This window comes from Sarcophilus harrisii, chromosome 5, assembly GCF_902635505.1.
Source record: "Sarcophilus harrisii chromosome 5, mSarHar1.11, whole genome shotgun sequence".
Classification (NCBI taxonomy): Eukaryota; Metazoa; Chordata; class Mammalia; order Dasyuromorphia; family Dasyuridae; genus Sarcophilus; species Sarcophilus harrisii.
In genome coordinates this window covers 252,362,121-252,376,396 of record NC_045430.1, presented here as the reverse complement: position 1 = coordinate 252,376,396, position 14,276 = coordinate 252,362,121, and the positions used below count along the sequence as shown (strand labels likewise).

Sequence of the window (14,276 nt, the reverse complement as noted above, 5' to 3'; positions counted from 1 at the left end):
GTATTGTATTAGAAATGTTAGCCAAGTGATAACTGAGTCAGAATTCAGGGAGGTTGACCCAGGGACAGATGGGGGAGAAAAAAATCCAAGTTCTCCAGATTCTTAGAGAACAGAGAGAGATACTTGGTCTTTCTGTCCCTTCCTACTCCTACTCTCTGCATATACCTTCTGATGCCATCAAAGGTAGCAATGGGAAGTTACTGAAGAGGAGTTGTGGGAACCCACATGAAGAGTCTTTGGGGGAATAGAAGGGAGGCTTGGGAGTCTCTTTCATCATAGCCATTTAGCAATATGATGTACCTTATTGCTGCCCAGTGTAGAAACACAATGTAGAACTCTTGTCAGCATAATATGATGACTAAGAAATGTCTAGTTCTCATGTTCAAATATGATATTGAGATACTAAAATATCTTGACAGCAAAATAGAATCTTGGAAAATGAGATTTTAAAGGAAGGTCAGGCTAAATTTCCTGAAACACAAAAAAATCACAAACTTTTTTGAACTAGGAAAACTAGGCAAATTAGGAATCTTTAGTTAAAGTTGAGTCTCATCTGATTTCAGTTTGAAGTCTGAGCCAGCTTATTCAAATGTGTTTTTTATTTCTATTTATTTCAAAGCCCTTAATAAATTTTCGCAAATATGAAACCAAACAAGATTTTTAAAAAGAATGGGATAAAATTCTATTGTAAATTTCATAGCTGCCATTTACACATTCATGTAAACTGTGGCCCGAATTATGTTATCTCTGTACATGGCAATGATTCACATTGCATCTCTCTGTGAATTACAGACTGTATAGCTTTCATGATGGGATTTATCTTAGTCCAAAATTAAAGGCTGATAAAAAACATTTTATGTTGCAGCCTGGTGTGAGCTGAGCTGTGTTTACATTGGCATGGAGCAGCTCAGAATTGGCGGCCAGATAAGCAGCAAGTAATCTTCCTACATCATTAGACCTAGAAATCTATTCAGGATAAGAGTTGGTTTGTGTGTTATCCAAGCATCCATTAAGGGAAAGTGTTTAGGATGAAGTTCCTATAGAGATGGGAGGGATATTTGCAATAGAAATGAAGGGGCCTGGGTCAGGGTGAACAACTTAGGAGATTGAAATCAATCAGGGAGAGAGACTGAAAGTAGAAACTCAAAGCAGTCAAGATGTGAGGAAATTAGTTGCTTGTGATGGGATTCAGGATATGGGCTTGCCTAATGTTGGAGGCTAAAGGAGCATCCAGAGAGGCCCACAAGCTGTTCTTCTAACACGCAGCCCCACTCACCAGCGCCTCTGAAATTCTCTGCAGGTGTGCAAATGATGGACCATGCAAAATAAATCTGAGATCTTTTGTGTCAAAAGTTTTATTAGTGTTAAATATTTTTCCATTTTCCAAATTAGTTTAATTCCATGACATTCAGTTATTTCCATAAGGAATGAGAAGTATCACTTCTTTAAAATATATTGAAATACTTGGAGAAATTAGATATGACATGTTAGGGATGATGATTTTCAGTCTTGGATTGAAGGAAGAGAAGGAGGGAGGGAGGGCACTGATATAAAAAAAAAAAAAGATCTTGCTAAGTGCTGGAGAGGCAAAGAGAAAAGTAAGACAGTTTTTGTCCCCAGAAGATCACATTCTAATAGGATCTTTCATCTATAAATCCCATGGAGAGACTTTAATGGTTGTTGGGGTTCGAACATGAATTCATCTTCTTTACCATCACTTCCATTAATAAAACCATGTCTGTTCATGTCTATATCTAATGTTGAACCATTTGACAGTACCTTTGGACCATGGTCTCTGCCCTTCAGCTATTCCTAAGACCTCATTATTCAGAGACCAGGATTCCAGTTGATAGATGATACAGGACATTTTCTTCTCCCTCTTCCTGTCCAACTTGTGACTCTTGAACAGGGCTGTCAGAGAATGGACAGGGCTCATTCAACTTAGTCAACTTTTTCTTGCATCTCTGCTGACAGGATTTGGCTAAGAAAAATGTACTTCGAAAATGTGTAGGAAATTCATTTATTTGCACTGCTTTGCTATGAGTGATTCACTACTCACATTTTTAATAACAAAGCCACGCATTTCATCGTTCTCATACATGAGTCAAAATTTTGGTCTTGTGAGAATCTCACCAAATGTCTCTTTTTTTATTCTAGGGGATAAATGGAATTTCTGGTCTGGTTGGTCATCAAGGAGCATTGGGATTAAAAGGACCTGAGGTAAACATTGTCACTGATTGACATCTTTAAGTAGATATATTCCAGTTAAGAAACGAAAATTTATGGCCAAGATAGAAACTTAATATTTCACGTGAAGAAAGGTGGAAAAGTGGACTTGGGATATGGACGCATCTCCAGTTGCAGGGGGACTACTGTGGCTACTGTTTCCTTGTACGAATTTATAAGGCTCTTGAAATCCTTAATCTGGGTCGTGGCCCAATGAATTTAAACTGTCAGGACTAAGTTTTGATTGGAGAATAGATATAGAGACAAGAAAGAGTCCTGGTTTTGGAACCAGAGGATCTGGATTCAAACCTTACCTCTACCATTTATTAGCCATATGATTTTGAGCAAGTCACTTAAATTCTTTAGGTCTCAATTTCCTTCTCTGATAAAATGAGGGGGCTGACTCGAGATCATCTCTACAGGACCTTCTAGTTCTCAATCTCTGATCCTATATGTATATTAGTTACTTCAGATCACTTTAAATTTTTATTTTTTTTAAATTTTTTTGCTGAGCCAATTGGGGTTAAGTGACTTGCCCAGGGTCACACAGCTAGGAAGTATTAAGTGTTTGAGGTTTTTAATTTTTAACTTTTAAATAGCATTTTGAACATTTGTAAAGCACTTGTCAGAAAATCTTTCACTTGGACCTCACAACAGTCCTGTGAGGTATGTGCTATTATTATCCCTACTTTACAGATGGGACTTATATCCCCGAAGTTATATAGTCTGTGGCAGAATTTGTACTGAGTTCCACCTGACTCCAGATCCAGTACTATTTACTGCATCAATTAGCTACCCAAGTGTTTCCTAATATACCCAAGAGATGATGGCGAGTAGAGAGCCCGGTTTTTCAGGGGGTATTTCAGGGCACCCAAGAAAATTTTCAATTGTGAACTTGTTTGGGAACACATGTAGTGTTGCTCAGCAGGAGTTCAGTATCGCGGATCCAAAGGCAGCAAATAGAAGAACTGGCTGTTGGTGTTGGAAAGAATTGCTTCAAGTACAGTGTGAGAACAAGCTGTGTCCTTCAGAGAAATGATGTCTGTGGCAGCTTTGGTTCTGTTACTTAGGATTTAATCATCTTGGAAGCAGGACGGTTTTTTCTGTACAAGGGAAGAGGCCGGGGCTGAGCTGACACTGCTCAGAGGAGAGAGAACAAAGAATGAGCCAAAGAGCAAAATTTGCCTGCATCAGTTAGTTAGAATATAAAGACAAGTTAAAAAAAAACACACACAAAAAAATTTGGATTTAATGAGAACATACAAAAAAACCAGGGCCAAAATGCAGTAACACGTTTTTCCTATAAAAATCACCCTTAGCTTTGAAAGCTTGAGGAAAAGTTGCCTTCTTGGGAGAAGTTGCCTTTTTTCCCCCCAAAGATTTAACTCACATAATTATCCACTAGCAGTTGTTCTTTTGAATTGGACAAAAATCTCTCTGATTTATTTTTATTTTCTCAAAGGATTCCACAGCAGTAAATAAATAAATAAACCAAAGAAAAACACCTTTTTTTCTTGAACCCAGTATTTTAAATTGATTGACTTTTTTTTTCCTGGATGTTTTTCAAGATATTTTCCCTAATAAAGGAAGTTTTTCTTAACAATCCTTTGGACAAAAACTATTATTTAGTCTATTTTTCCTGCAGCACTGAAGACAGCATTTAACAGTTCTTTTTATTAAAAAATCTTCTTATTACTGAAGATTTGTTGAACCAGATTGAGTTGGATTCAAATAAAAATAGTGGGCACTGGGGTTAGTAGAAAATTCTCAGTGGAATCCCTGACCCTCTTCTACTCTTGACACATCCTATTGCTCTATGAAATCTTCTGCACCACAATTCTGATAAATTTTAAATTAAAGCATCTCTCTATTAATGCTAAAGTAATAACAAAACAATGTCAATCAATAAGCATGTTCAAGCCTTTATTAGGTGAAAGACATAATGCTGGACATTTGTGATATAAGGAACAAGGTGCCCTTAAGGTACTGACATCTCTTGGAAGGGACAGAATGCCTCAATGGAAGTATACATGAAATAGGGGCAGACTGATAGGGAAAGGGCATGGTCCCAACATCTGGGGAGAGGAGAAAAGGTTTTATGTTGAAAGTGGTACTTGAGCTAAGTCTCAATGTGATGTAAAAAGGATTCAAAGAAACAAAATAAAGGAAGAATCCCCTCCAAATCTGAGGAACAGCCAATGCATGGTATTATACATCATTTAGCAGGTATTATTATATAATAATATCATATTATTCATTATATTATAAGATTATTCAGTACTGAAATTAATAGTAAGAATTCCTGCCTTATTTTGTTATAGGTAATATCACTTTGAGGATTTTTTATAATCCTTTAAATGTTTAGAAATTTTATTTTCTATCAGAATTTTTAAAAGAATAATGTAACCATTCAAAAAAAATCCAACCAAACAACTCTTCCATGCTTAGAGTATGAAAATGCTTCCTATAATGGAGGTTAAGTAGAATAAGTCCAGAAAATTTTTGTTAAGTGTGGCCTCATTATTTTTCTGCAAATCACTGATACTTTGACATACAGATTGGTTTCCATATAGTGCTAGTATGTCAGAGTTCAAAGGAGATACATGTGATATTCTCAAAAAAACAAGAGAGAAAGAGGTTAATTGGATTTAACTTTATTCCTTAGGTGTTTTAGATAAAGCTTTTCTGTTTTGAAGGTCTTTTCTATTTGGAGGGCAATAATTTTCCAACTCTATTTATCTAGGGCCCAAGAGGAGATCCTGGCACAAAAGGAGCAAAAGGAAATCTAGGAAATAAAGGCCCCTCGGTAAGTGTTGGCAGACAAAACTACTACATTGGTTTTGGGAGAGAAATAGGATTTTCAACCTGTGGGTCATCTAGGAGAAGGAGGAAATGAATGTATGGTATTGTCACAAAGCGTATATGAATTTATACATTCCCCAAATTGCCATTTTAATCTTTACTTAAATATTTTCTGCACACTAGATAAATAATATATTCAATATGTTTGTTACTCTTTTAAAAAATGTGTATAGACATTGCCATGATTAATTAACTATAATTCAAATTAAAATACTATAGAATTTATAGTCACTTTTGGGTAATTATTTTCTCAGGCACTTTCTAATAATTTTACTGCTATAATAGAAGGAAAATGATTTTATGTTAAGAAGGGGGTCCTTGTCTTGAAAAGATTGAGAACTACTGATCTCGGGCTATGTTCTCCATGGGAAGATGGTATTGGTTGAATTGGAGCAGATTTCTAGATGGTCTTCTCTGGTTCACGCTTCTGGTTAGTGTACACATCCCTGGTCCCAGTCCTACCAATCAAGCTGTCCTAAAAGGCTTAGTGAAGTCAGAAATACCTAAAATTAAGCAGTAGCAGAGATCTCTGCCTTTGTCCCACCACAGCTTCCACCTTAGCAGAACCTACATAAACTCCTAAACCATAAGCCTGACCTGCTCAGTAATCTTCCCTGATTGCCTATGACCTCCAGGGTCATTCCTTCACAACTGACCCCCCTTCCCTACACACACACACATTTTTGAGCCATTTATCTGTTCTCTTCACCTAACACTCTGATAACAAAGCCTTAAGTTCTGATTTGTCATCCTTTATCCTAATTCAGGATTATATATTATATGGATAAATAAATTCTTCCTTCTACAGGTAAACTCTTCCAAATGGAAGGAGTCTGCTTTGCATTTTGCATACCTGGATTATGTACAAGTGGCACAGAGCATCTGGGGAGATTTTAGGGGAAATGTTAAGGGCTTAGAAAGAAGGCTCTTGGGTATTTCATCTGCTTCTCCATGAAGTTCAGGTGTCAATGGCGTGAAACCCAGCATTCTCGGTATTTCCCTTGCTCCGCTCTCCAGAACTATGATCCAAGCTGCTCTTAGGAAAGTAACTTATTCCACTTGACCCACAAAGCATCTTTTACATCTCTCTGGCTGTGGGTCATAGCCATAAATCATTCAGTCTTTTGGCTTCATCAAAGTCAGTAAAAAAGCATCTTTCCCCCTCTGCAGTCTAGACCTTCTGTTTATCTGGACGGAAAGTAAAGGAGGACTTTGCTGCTTTTTTTTTTCTTTCTTTCTTGAAATGCCCTTGTCAGCGCTTGAAAAATGCGATTCCAAACTTGGGGGAATTTGCTTCAGTCAAGGGAATGATGAATGCTTGTTTTTCAAAATGTTGTTTTCAATTTAACAAGAGAAACTAAAGGAGATCAACCAAGTCAAGTAGCCCAACAAAAGGCTTTCCAGTCGCATTAGCTTCTTGCTACGGATTTGGGAGCAGTGTGGTATAGTGGATAGAACAATGACACTGAAATCGGGAAGTTTAAACTTTGTGACTGACTGGTGCTTAGTAGCTGTCCAGGCTCAAGTTATCAATCTCTGAGATTCCCATTCCAAATCTGTAAAGTAGGAACACTGATACCTGTGTTACCTGCCTCCCAGGTTTATTATGAGGTTCCTTATGGAATAAATAACACATGGAAAGTATTTTGCAAACCCTGAAGCACCTTACAGCTGTCAGCTACTGTGATTATTATTGAACAACCAGGTCTGTTCATTCACTGGAATGGTATAACATGATGGTTCTGCAATTTGGTATTGGAAAGTTTTTTTAAAAAGATTATTCTTGGTAGTGTTCTGAAAAGCATTTAATACAATATTCAGTCATAACTAGATAATCCACCCACAAAGGATTCTGTGTGGGGATTAAATGAGTTTAACATTTATAAACATGTTGCAAACCTTAAGGCACTTTATAAATGCGGCTGTCACTGATGATATGGTGAACATAAACACATGCCTAAAGAAAAATAAAATTAAGATTTCAATAAAAGAAATAAGCAATGGCATCCAAAACAAATTGAGTATAGTTCTGCCTTTTTTATTTTCTTTTTTCTTTGTTTTTGCTTGCTTATTTGGTTGCTTATTTGCTCTATAGAGATGCTTATTTTTTTTTCTTGTCAGCTTAGTGTAAAACACTAGAAAGTAGGGAGAGCTGAAAGGAGTCGGGATGCCCAGTGCCAATCTGAGAACCCCTGTGGAATTGACATAGGCTTAATCATGTTTTACAATTATTCACAAAGATATGTTGCTTTTAAAAGCCCCTAATTTGCTGGGGATTCATTGGATATGCCATAGATATTTCAGACATATCCCAAACAGAGCTTACTATTTTTCCCTTTAAAATCCCCCATCCTTCTAACTGCCCTATTTCTACAGACAGTACTTTCATTCTTCCATTGATCACATTTTGGCGTCATCTCCATCTCTTCACTCTCATTGTCTCATTGATTCTACTTCTTCAGTATCTTTTGCATCAATCCCTTTCTCTATGCTTATGCCCCAGTTATCCAGGCCCTAATCATTTCTTGCCTGGACTATTGTAATAGCTTCCTAAAGAATCCGGTCTCTACCCTCTCCACCTGTTGGAGTCCAGCTCCTGCAGTAGATGAAGGGTGTGGAAATATTCAGGGGCCAGGGGGAGAGAGTTTTGAATATGAACTCTTCAGAGTTTATTGATCAGAAAGACATATATAACTCCAATGCTTATAGACTTGAAACAAAGTATGGTCTTTGAAGTCCCTATTGCAGGAGTCCTCAAACTTTTTAAAAAGGGGGCCAGTTCACTGTCCCTCAGACTGTTGGAGGGCCAGACTATAGTAAAAACAAAAACTTTGTTTTGTGGGCCTTTAAATAAAGAAACTCCATGGGGGATAAACGTCCTCAGCTGCTGCATCTGGCCCGTGGCTGTAGTTTGAGGACCCCTGCATATCTTTTTCTAATAAGCATGGATCTGCTGAGATATAAATGATTCAGCTCTGGATCTTGGTTACTTAGACACAGATGTAAACAGTTGAGATACACATCAACTTGTCATACCAATGTCTTCAAGTACCTTTCTCCGAAATGCCTTTAGTCTCCATTGTGGGCTGCGTTTCCTGTCCTAAGATCAAAGGTAGCCCTTTGATCCATTGTATAGTAATTTTACATTTTGCTTCGGTTTCAAGATTTCTAATCACATGTTAACAAGGATTTCTCTGCTATTTCAATCAGAAAAGGGAGTTTTGGTGAGCCAAGTTACGTAAGATTCAAGACCTGGAATGGATCCTCACTTGCTGACCTTCTACATCCACCCATCTCTCATACAGTAGAAGGAACTTCCAGTGAGGAAACTCTATTAATGATGGTCAATCCCTGCTCTGAAAATGTTAGTCTTAGAGAGCTATCTGGCCACCGAAAGCCAGAGCTTAAAGGCCTTGCACAGGGTAACAGAACTAATATGTGTCCAAAGCCAGATTTGAACTCGGAAAAACAAGTCTTTCTGACTCTGAGCCTGTGACACTCTATCCACTCTGCCATTTAACTGCTCCTAAAGTCAGGAAATCAGGAAACCTGAGGTTTGAATCCCACCTCTGACACATACAGGCTGTGTGACCCACGACAAATCACTAAGACTATAAATTGCAGTGCAGACACCGTTCTACATTTGTAGAAAGAGTTCCATCCCTGGGAACTGCCTCCATCAATGAACTCACATACTTGGTCCAAAAAAAGAACATTCTTCCATTAAGTTGTTTGATTGTGAGTCAATAAATTGCAGACACGTTACAGAGTGGATTGAGATCTGGAATGTACCTAAAAGGGTTGTTTTGAGGACTGAATGAAATCATAGACAAATCACAATGCAATGTGAATGTTAGTTATGGGCTGTTAAGTGGTAACAGCAGGAAATAACTAATGACCAATCTGTGTCCTCTGGTGATATTTACCCAGTACCAAGGGAGTTAAGGGAAGGTCTCCTGTTCTTTGGGAAGACTTCCGTGGAAGAATTTTGGAGGGCAGAGATAAGTTAGGTAAAACGGGCAGACATGGGCGATCTGAAATCGGCATTGTGGAGTATTCAAAACTCTGAGATTACAGCCCCCGTAGATGTAAAGTTCTCCTCTTAGGTTCCAAAAACCCCTTCATATTGACAGTTACAAGAAAGAGCAGACTTGGCTGGACAATAGTTCCCTTGAAAAAGGAATAATCATGAGCTTCAAGTTTCAGTCAGCATTGTGACATGACGGCCAAAAAAAAATGAATTCAATTCTCCATGTGCATGGCATGATGTCCAAAATGAGAGAGATAATACTTGGGTAATATCTGGCCAATCTGGATTATATTTTTGGACATTACATTTTTGAGACTCAACTTGTCTAGGCTAGAAATTCTGTAGCTGCTCAGAGGCCCTATTCTTCTACTGATTGGCAGGACAGCTTTGACTTGCTTCCTTTCCAGTCTTGGCTATTCACTCTCCTTAGACAACCCAGTGGTCCCTGACTCCAGGCTCACATAGTAGTACCAGACTAAATGCAGACAAGTGATTGACTTCAACTTCAACAGCTTAGAACTTCCGAGCTCCAGGGAATCACCAGCCTCTGTTCTCCCAAGAGGCACAGAGAGTTACCACATCTAGATTGGACACCACCAGGGAACGATAGAGACAAGCTGGAACATAATCAGGAGGTCCCACCAGGATGGTAAAGGTGTCAGTCCCAAAGAACCTGGAATATTCACTTGGAGAACTTTTTTAAAAATAGATTTTTAAAATTTTCCAAATACACAGAAAGGTAGATTTTGACTTTTGCCTTTGCAAAACTTTTTGTTCCAAATTTTTCTTCCTCTCTCCCTCCCAAGATGGCAAGCAATCTTGTATAGGTTAAACATGGGCAATTCTTCTAAACATATTTCCATATTTGTCATGCTGCCCAGGAAAACCTGATCAAAAGGGGAAAAAATATGAGAGAGAAAAAAACAAACAACAAAAAAGGTGCAAATAGTATTCTTTGATCTACATTCAGTTCTGGAGAACTCTTATGGAGGGAAAAATTCTTCCAATATCTGAGAACTATCAAGGACAAGAAAGACTAGCTAATCTTGCTTGGCCCCAATGAATATAAGTGGAAGCATTGGATAAAAATAAAGTTACCTGGAAGTGGAAGGAGCCACCTTAAAAGGGAATAAGTGCTTGCTTATTAATGGTCTTCAAAAAAGGCTGGATATCCTTGTTGGGATATTCTACTGAAGTCTCTTGAGCTAAAAAATTGGATTAGATGGACTGCAATCTCATTTATCTCCCATATTTTATAATACTCAGTCCATCAGAGGAGCCAAATGTGACATAGCAGTTCCAATGTCCCCCCGGTGCCTAGGATCTTTTTCTGAGATGAATTTGTTCTTCTAGTATCTTTCAGTCAAAGGAAGCTCTGTGAGATTATTTAATACATCTCTTCACGCTCAGACAGGAACACACCCAAGTCAGTCCAGACTGATAAAGTTACTATATTTTAGAGACCTTGAAATCAGGAAATTCCGTTATCTCCCTAAAGAATTGTTTCCAACATTTGCCAATCCAATCATTTAGAAAATACTTCTTTTTAGCTAACTTTCCTCTCTCATAAATTAAAAACTTGAGTTAAAATGAAAAGATGCTGCTTTGTTTTTTACTCCTGAGTAAAACCAGTTCAGTTTGGGGTTATGTTTGTCTTGGAAAGGATTGTTTACTTCTAGAATGCATCATTTGTAGTAGAAAGAAAATCAACCACAAAAAAAAAATTCAATACCCAGTATTAGGATGACTTTTAAACATTATCTATAAACATTTCAGTCAAAAGATAATTTTTCTTCATTAATCTGAATCTCAAAGAAAAAATATAATTTCAGTTTCTAAGTACTGTCTTTGAAGTGTATGAGTATGTATGTGTATTAAATGAGCTTTTAGTCTGTTAAGATAAACCATATTCTCCAACAGACGCATAAGACAGATAAGAATAAATTCAATACAAATGTCATCTGGAATATTTCCTTTAAAATTTTGGTTTTATTTTATCTACTTATATTTGTAGCGTCTCCTTAGGATATGACCATGGCACCTATGAGTCTCTTGGGAAGAAAAATACCACAAAAACATTGAATGATTTTCACAATAGGATTCAAATTACCTTATTAACTTTCTTTAACTTACCAGCCTTTATGTGGCAGCTGCAATAGCTTTTCCAGAATGAAGATGGATAGAGTCACAGTGCTTTTATTCATCTGTAATTCATTTTCATTCAAGAGTTCAAATATAACCAACCATTTGGAGGAAGTTTGCTGGATCCTGATATAAAATTTTCATATTTGGCTTTTTTCAGGGTCCTCCAGGACCAAATGGTGGTAAAGGGAGTCCTGGCAGCCTGGGGAGAAGAGGAAATAAGGTAGGTTGCACTTCTTGATATACTTAGGAGGTTCAGAATTCTTTACTTGGTTGCTTAGATTAAAAAGACGGCTAAAAATAACTGTGGAAGGGCCCTTGTCAGCGGCAGAATATTTGTCACAATCAGTACACAGAAGAAATGTGTCAGCTGTGACCCATCAGCTCAGAGAGCTTACCTACTCTCTAAACTGGATTGACCCTAGGACAGTTGGTCACTTTCTGGGTGCGAAAACCACCACGAAATAAAAAATTTCCACTGAGAATAATCCCCAAAGATTCGGCTTTAGCCACGTGTTACTTGTGTTTGAGTGCCTTCAGGAAGGAGATTGTCTATTCTGAGATAAGCCCAAGAGACTATTTCCTTTATAATATAAGTTTTCTGAATCTACCCCCAGGGAAAATACAAACCTTGTAGGCAGACCCCAGGTAGAGCTGGCTTTCCAGGCCCTCTTTGATTGAGATGAGGTGAGGACTAGATCTTTGTGGATCAGCCTTTATCTACACATTCAGGTCTTGTCTGGAAGCAGGCTGTTGAAGTAGGGTTTTAGCTTAACTGCATTACCAGTTAAACAACTGGACTGGCCCAAAGGTTAGAGCACTTGGCTTGGAATCGGGAAGAGTGATCTTCTTGTGTCCAAATATGATCTCAGACACTAGCTAGATGATGCTGGACAAGTCCCTGAGCCCTGTTTGCCTCAGCCAAGAAGATCCCAAGAAGAGTTGGACATAACTGAAAATGACCCAACGACAAACTTCACTAAATAGCTCTTGATAGATGATGGATCACTTAACACCTTTGAAGTCCCACTTTTCTTACCTTAGAAAGAAGTGGGTTGGATGATCTCCTAAGGCCCATTCCAGCTCTCACTTCTGTAGTTCTCTGCTATTTCACACACAGAACTCACTCATCATTGACCTTGTCTATGTAAGATTTATGTGGCCATTGCAGGTTTTCTACTAAGGGGCACGTGGCGTGTTTCATTGTTCAGAAAGGGTTAAGCTTGGTGCTTAAACCAGAGTTAATTATCCCCATGTAGCCGGCTGACGTATCTCATAAAGTTTTGTTATGGCACTTGGGAGATTGTGTAGTAATCAGCCGCCCAGAGCTACTGCCTCTGATGTCACCTTCCCTTGAGAAGCTGGAAATGAACTGAGCCTCTAACAACTACATTATTCACTCTGCCTTGTTGCAGGAGCCACTCGCTTTGTAGCTAAAGTCTAAGCTGAACACCCTTTGTCTCTTTTCTTTCTTAAAAAGAAAAAGTAAAATGCGGGGATCCTTTTTTGCATTAGATTGAACCCAATTCCAAGAGTACATCCTAGGGCATGTCAGCCGTTAGCTCAAAGGCAGTTTTCTCTAAGCAGTATCAAATTTGTCCGGAGGCTCAGTTGATAACAAAAGGAAAATTTGGTCAGCAAAAACATTCTTTTCTGTTCCCTTCCAATGTAATATCATCGTGTCATTCAATGGTGTTATCTCTATTGACATTACTTCTAATTTCTACCAAACAAGCCTCCACTAATCTCCTGCCTGCAGCCTCATGGAGGTATTAAAGTGACTCTGGATTTTCAAAGGCAAAATGTGAGTCTATGGGAGAATCTGCCAAGCTGGAAAGCTTTCTGATACAATCTAGGTGAGGTGGTAGAGCGTTGTCTGAGGACCAATCTCACTAAGTTTAGAGATGCTCTTCACTGAAAGATTGGTCATCAGGTGATGATATTGGGGGATGAAGGGCAGACAAAGACACAATAACTCATGAAACCATATACGAAGACATGGAAAAGTGAAGAGCTACATCAGGGAATGAAAATTAACACTAGAAAGCCGTATTTCCTTCAAGTTTTGGGCTTCGGATATGCCATGAAGTCAAGGTGATGGATTTGTGTCTTTTATTGTTATGTTTAACAGGGAGAGCCAGGGTCTCCAGGAGAGAAAGGAGCAGTTGGATCATCTGGATATCGTGGAATGCCGGTTAGAGTTCTCTTACTGCTTTGGATCTTATTTGGGACACCCTTTGATTATTAACCAATGTGAAAATAGACTTAATCAGGGTTCTCAGCATTTTAGAAAAGAGAGAAGCCTGCAAAAATCTAAGCTTTTTAGGTTTCTATAAATTGAGTGGGGTTTGAGCCTGAATTATTGTGATCTTCTGAGGTAGTCATCTTCCCAGAGACAACTGTACTGTGACAATGATCAGGGTTGGGATTGGGAAAAATTCTGAAAAAGGAAAAAAATTGTCTCCTTCCACTCTCTTTATCTCTCTCTTTTTTTTTTCTTTCTTTTTTTTTTTTTTTTTTTTTGCCCCCTCGGCATCTAGGGTCCTAATATAACCAATAACAATATCAAACCTATAGCAACAATTAGTCACCAGGCATTTATTAAAGCAGGATTTGCTAAGGACTACAGATTGAAAGGTAAATGTCAAACCTTAAATCCATCAGAATTAGCAACTTCCTTCAAAGATATAACACAAAGAATTAACGGTTGTATCCTCCTTAATCCCGGGGCTTTCTCACTGATAATATGTCAGATTGATCCTGTACGTATCTGGTTTGTATGTCATGATTTTCATGAAATCTGCCTCATTGGACCTTGAAGATCTTTGAGAGCACACACCATTTTTCCCCTTTTTCGGGTTCCCCAGTACTTAGCACAATACCTGGCACATAGTAGGTCCTTTAAAAGTGCTTCTTGACTGACTGTCTGGGGACTACCAAGGAGAGGCAATGGGAAGGAAGATTTTTTTTTTAATTGAGATGATCTTTTCCAGTGTCCCTTGGATGCCACGGTATA

The 14,276-nt window shown here is 38.2% G+C and overlaps 1 protein-coding gene across 1 annotated transcript in view; it reads left to right on the top strand.

The window, feature by feature from the left end:
• The window catches only part of COL6A6 (collagen type VI alpha 6 chain), a 128,995-nt gene that overhangs the window by 74,742 nt on the left and 39,977 nt on the right, over positions 1-14,276 (top strand). Inside the window, exons 22-25 of the mRNA XM_023505163.2 lie at positions 2,158-2,220; positions 4,970-5,032; positions 11,421-11,483; positions 13,392-13,454. Of these exons, the coding sequence (XP_023360931.1) occupies positions 2,158-2,220; positions 4,970-5,032; positions 11,421-11,483; positions 13,392-13,454 (252 nt within the window). The remainder of the gene's footprint in view (positions 1-2,157; positions 2,221-4,969; positions 5,033-11,420; positions 11,484-13,391; positions 13,455-14,276) is intronic.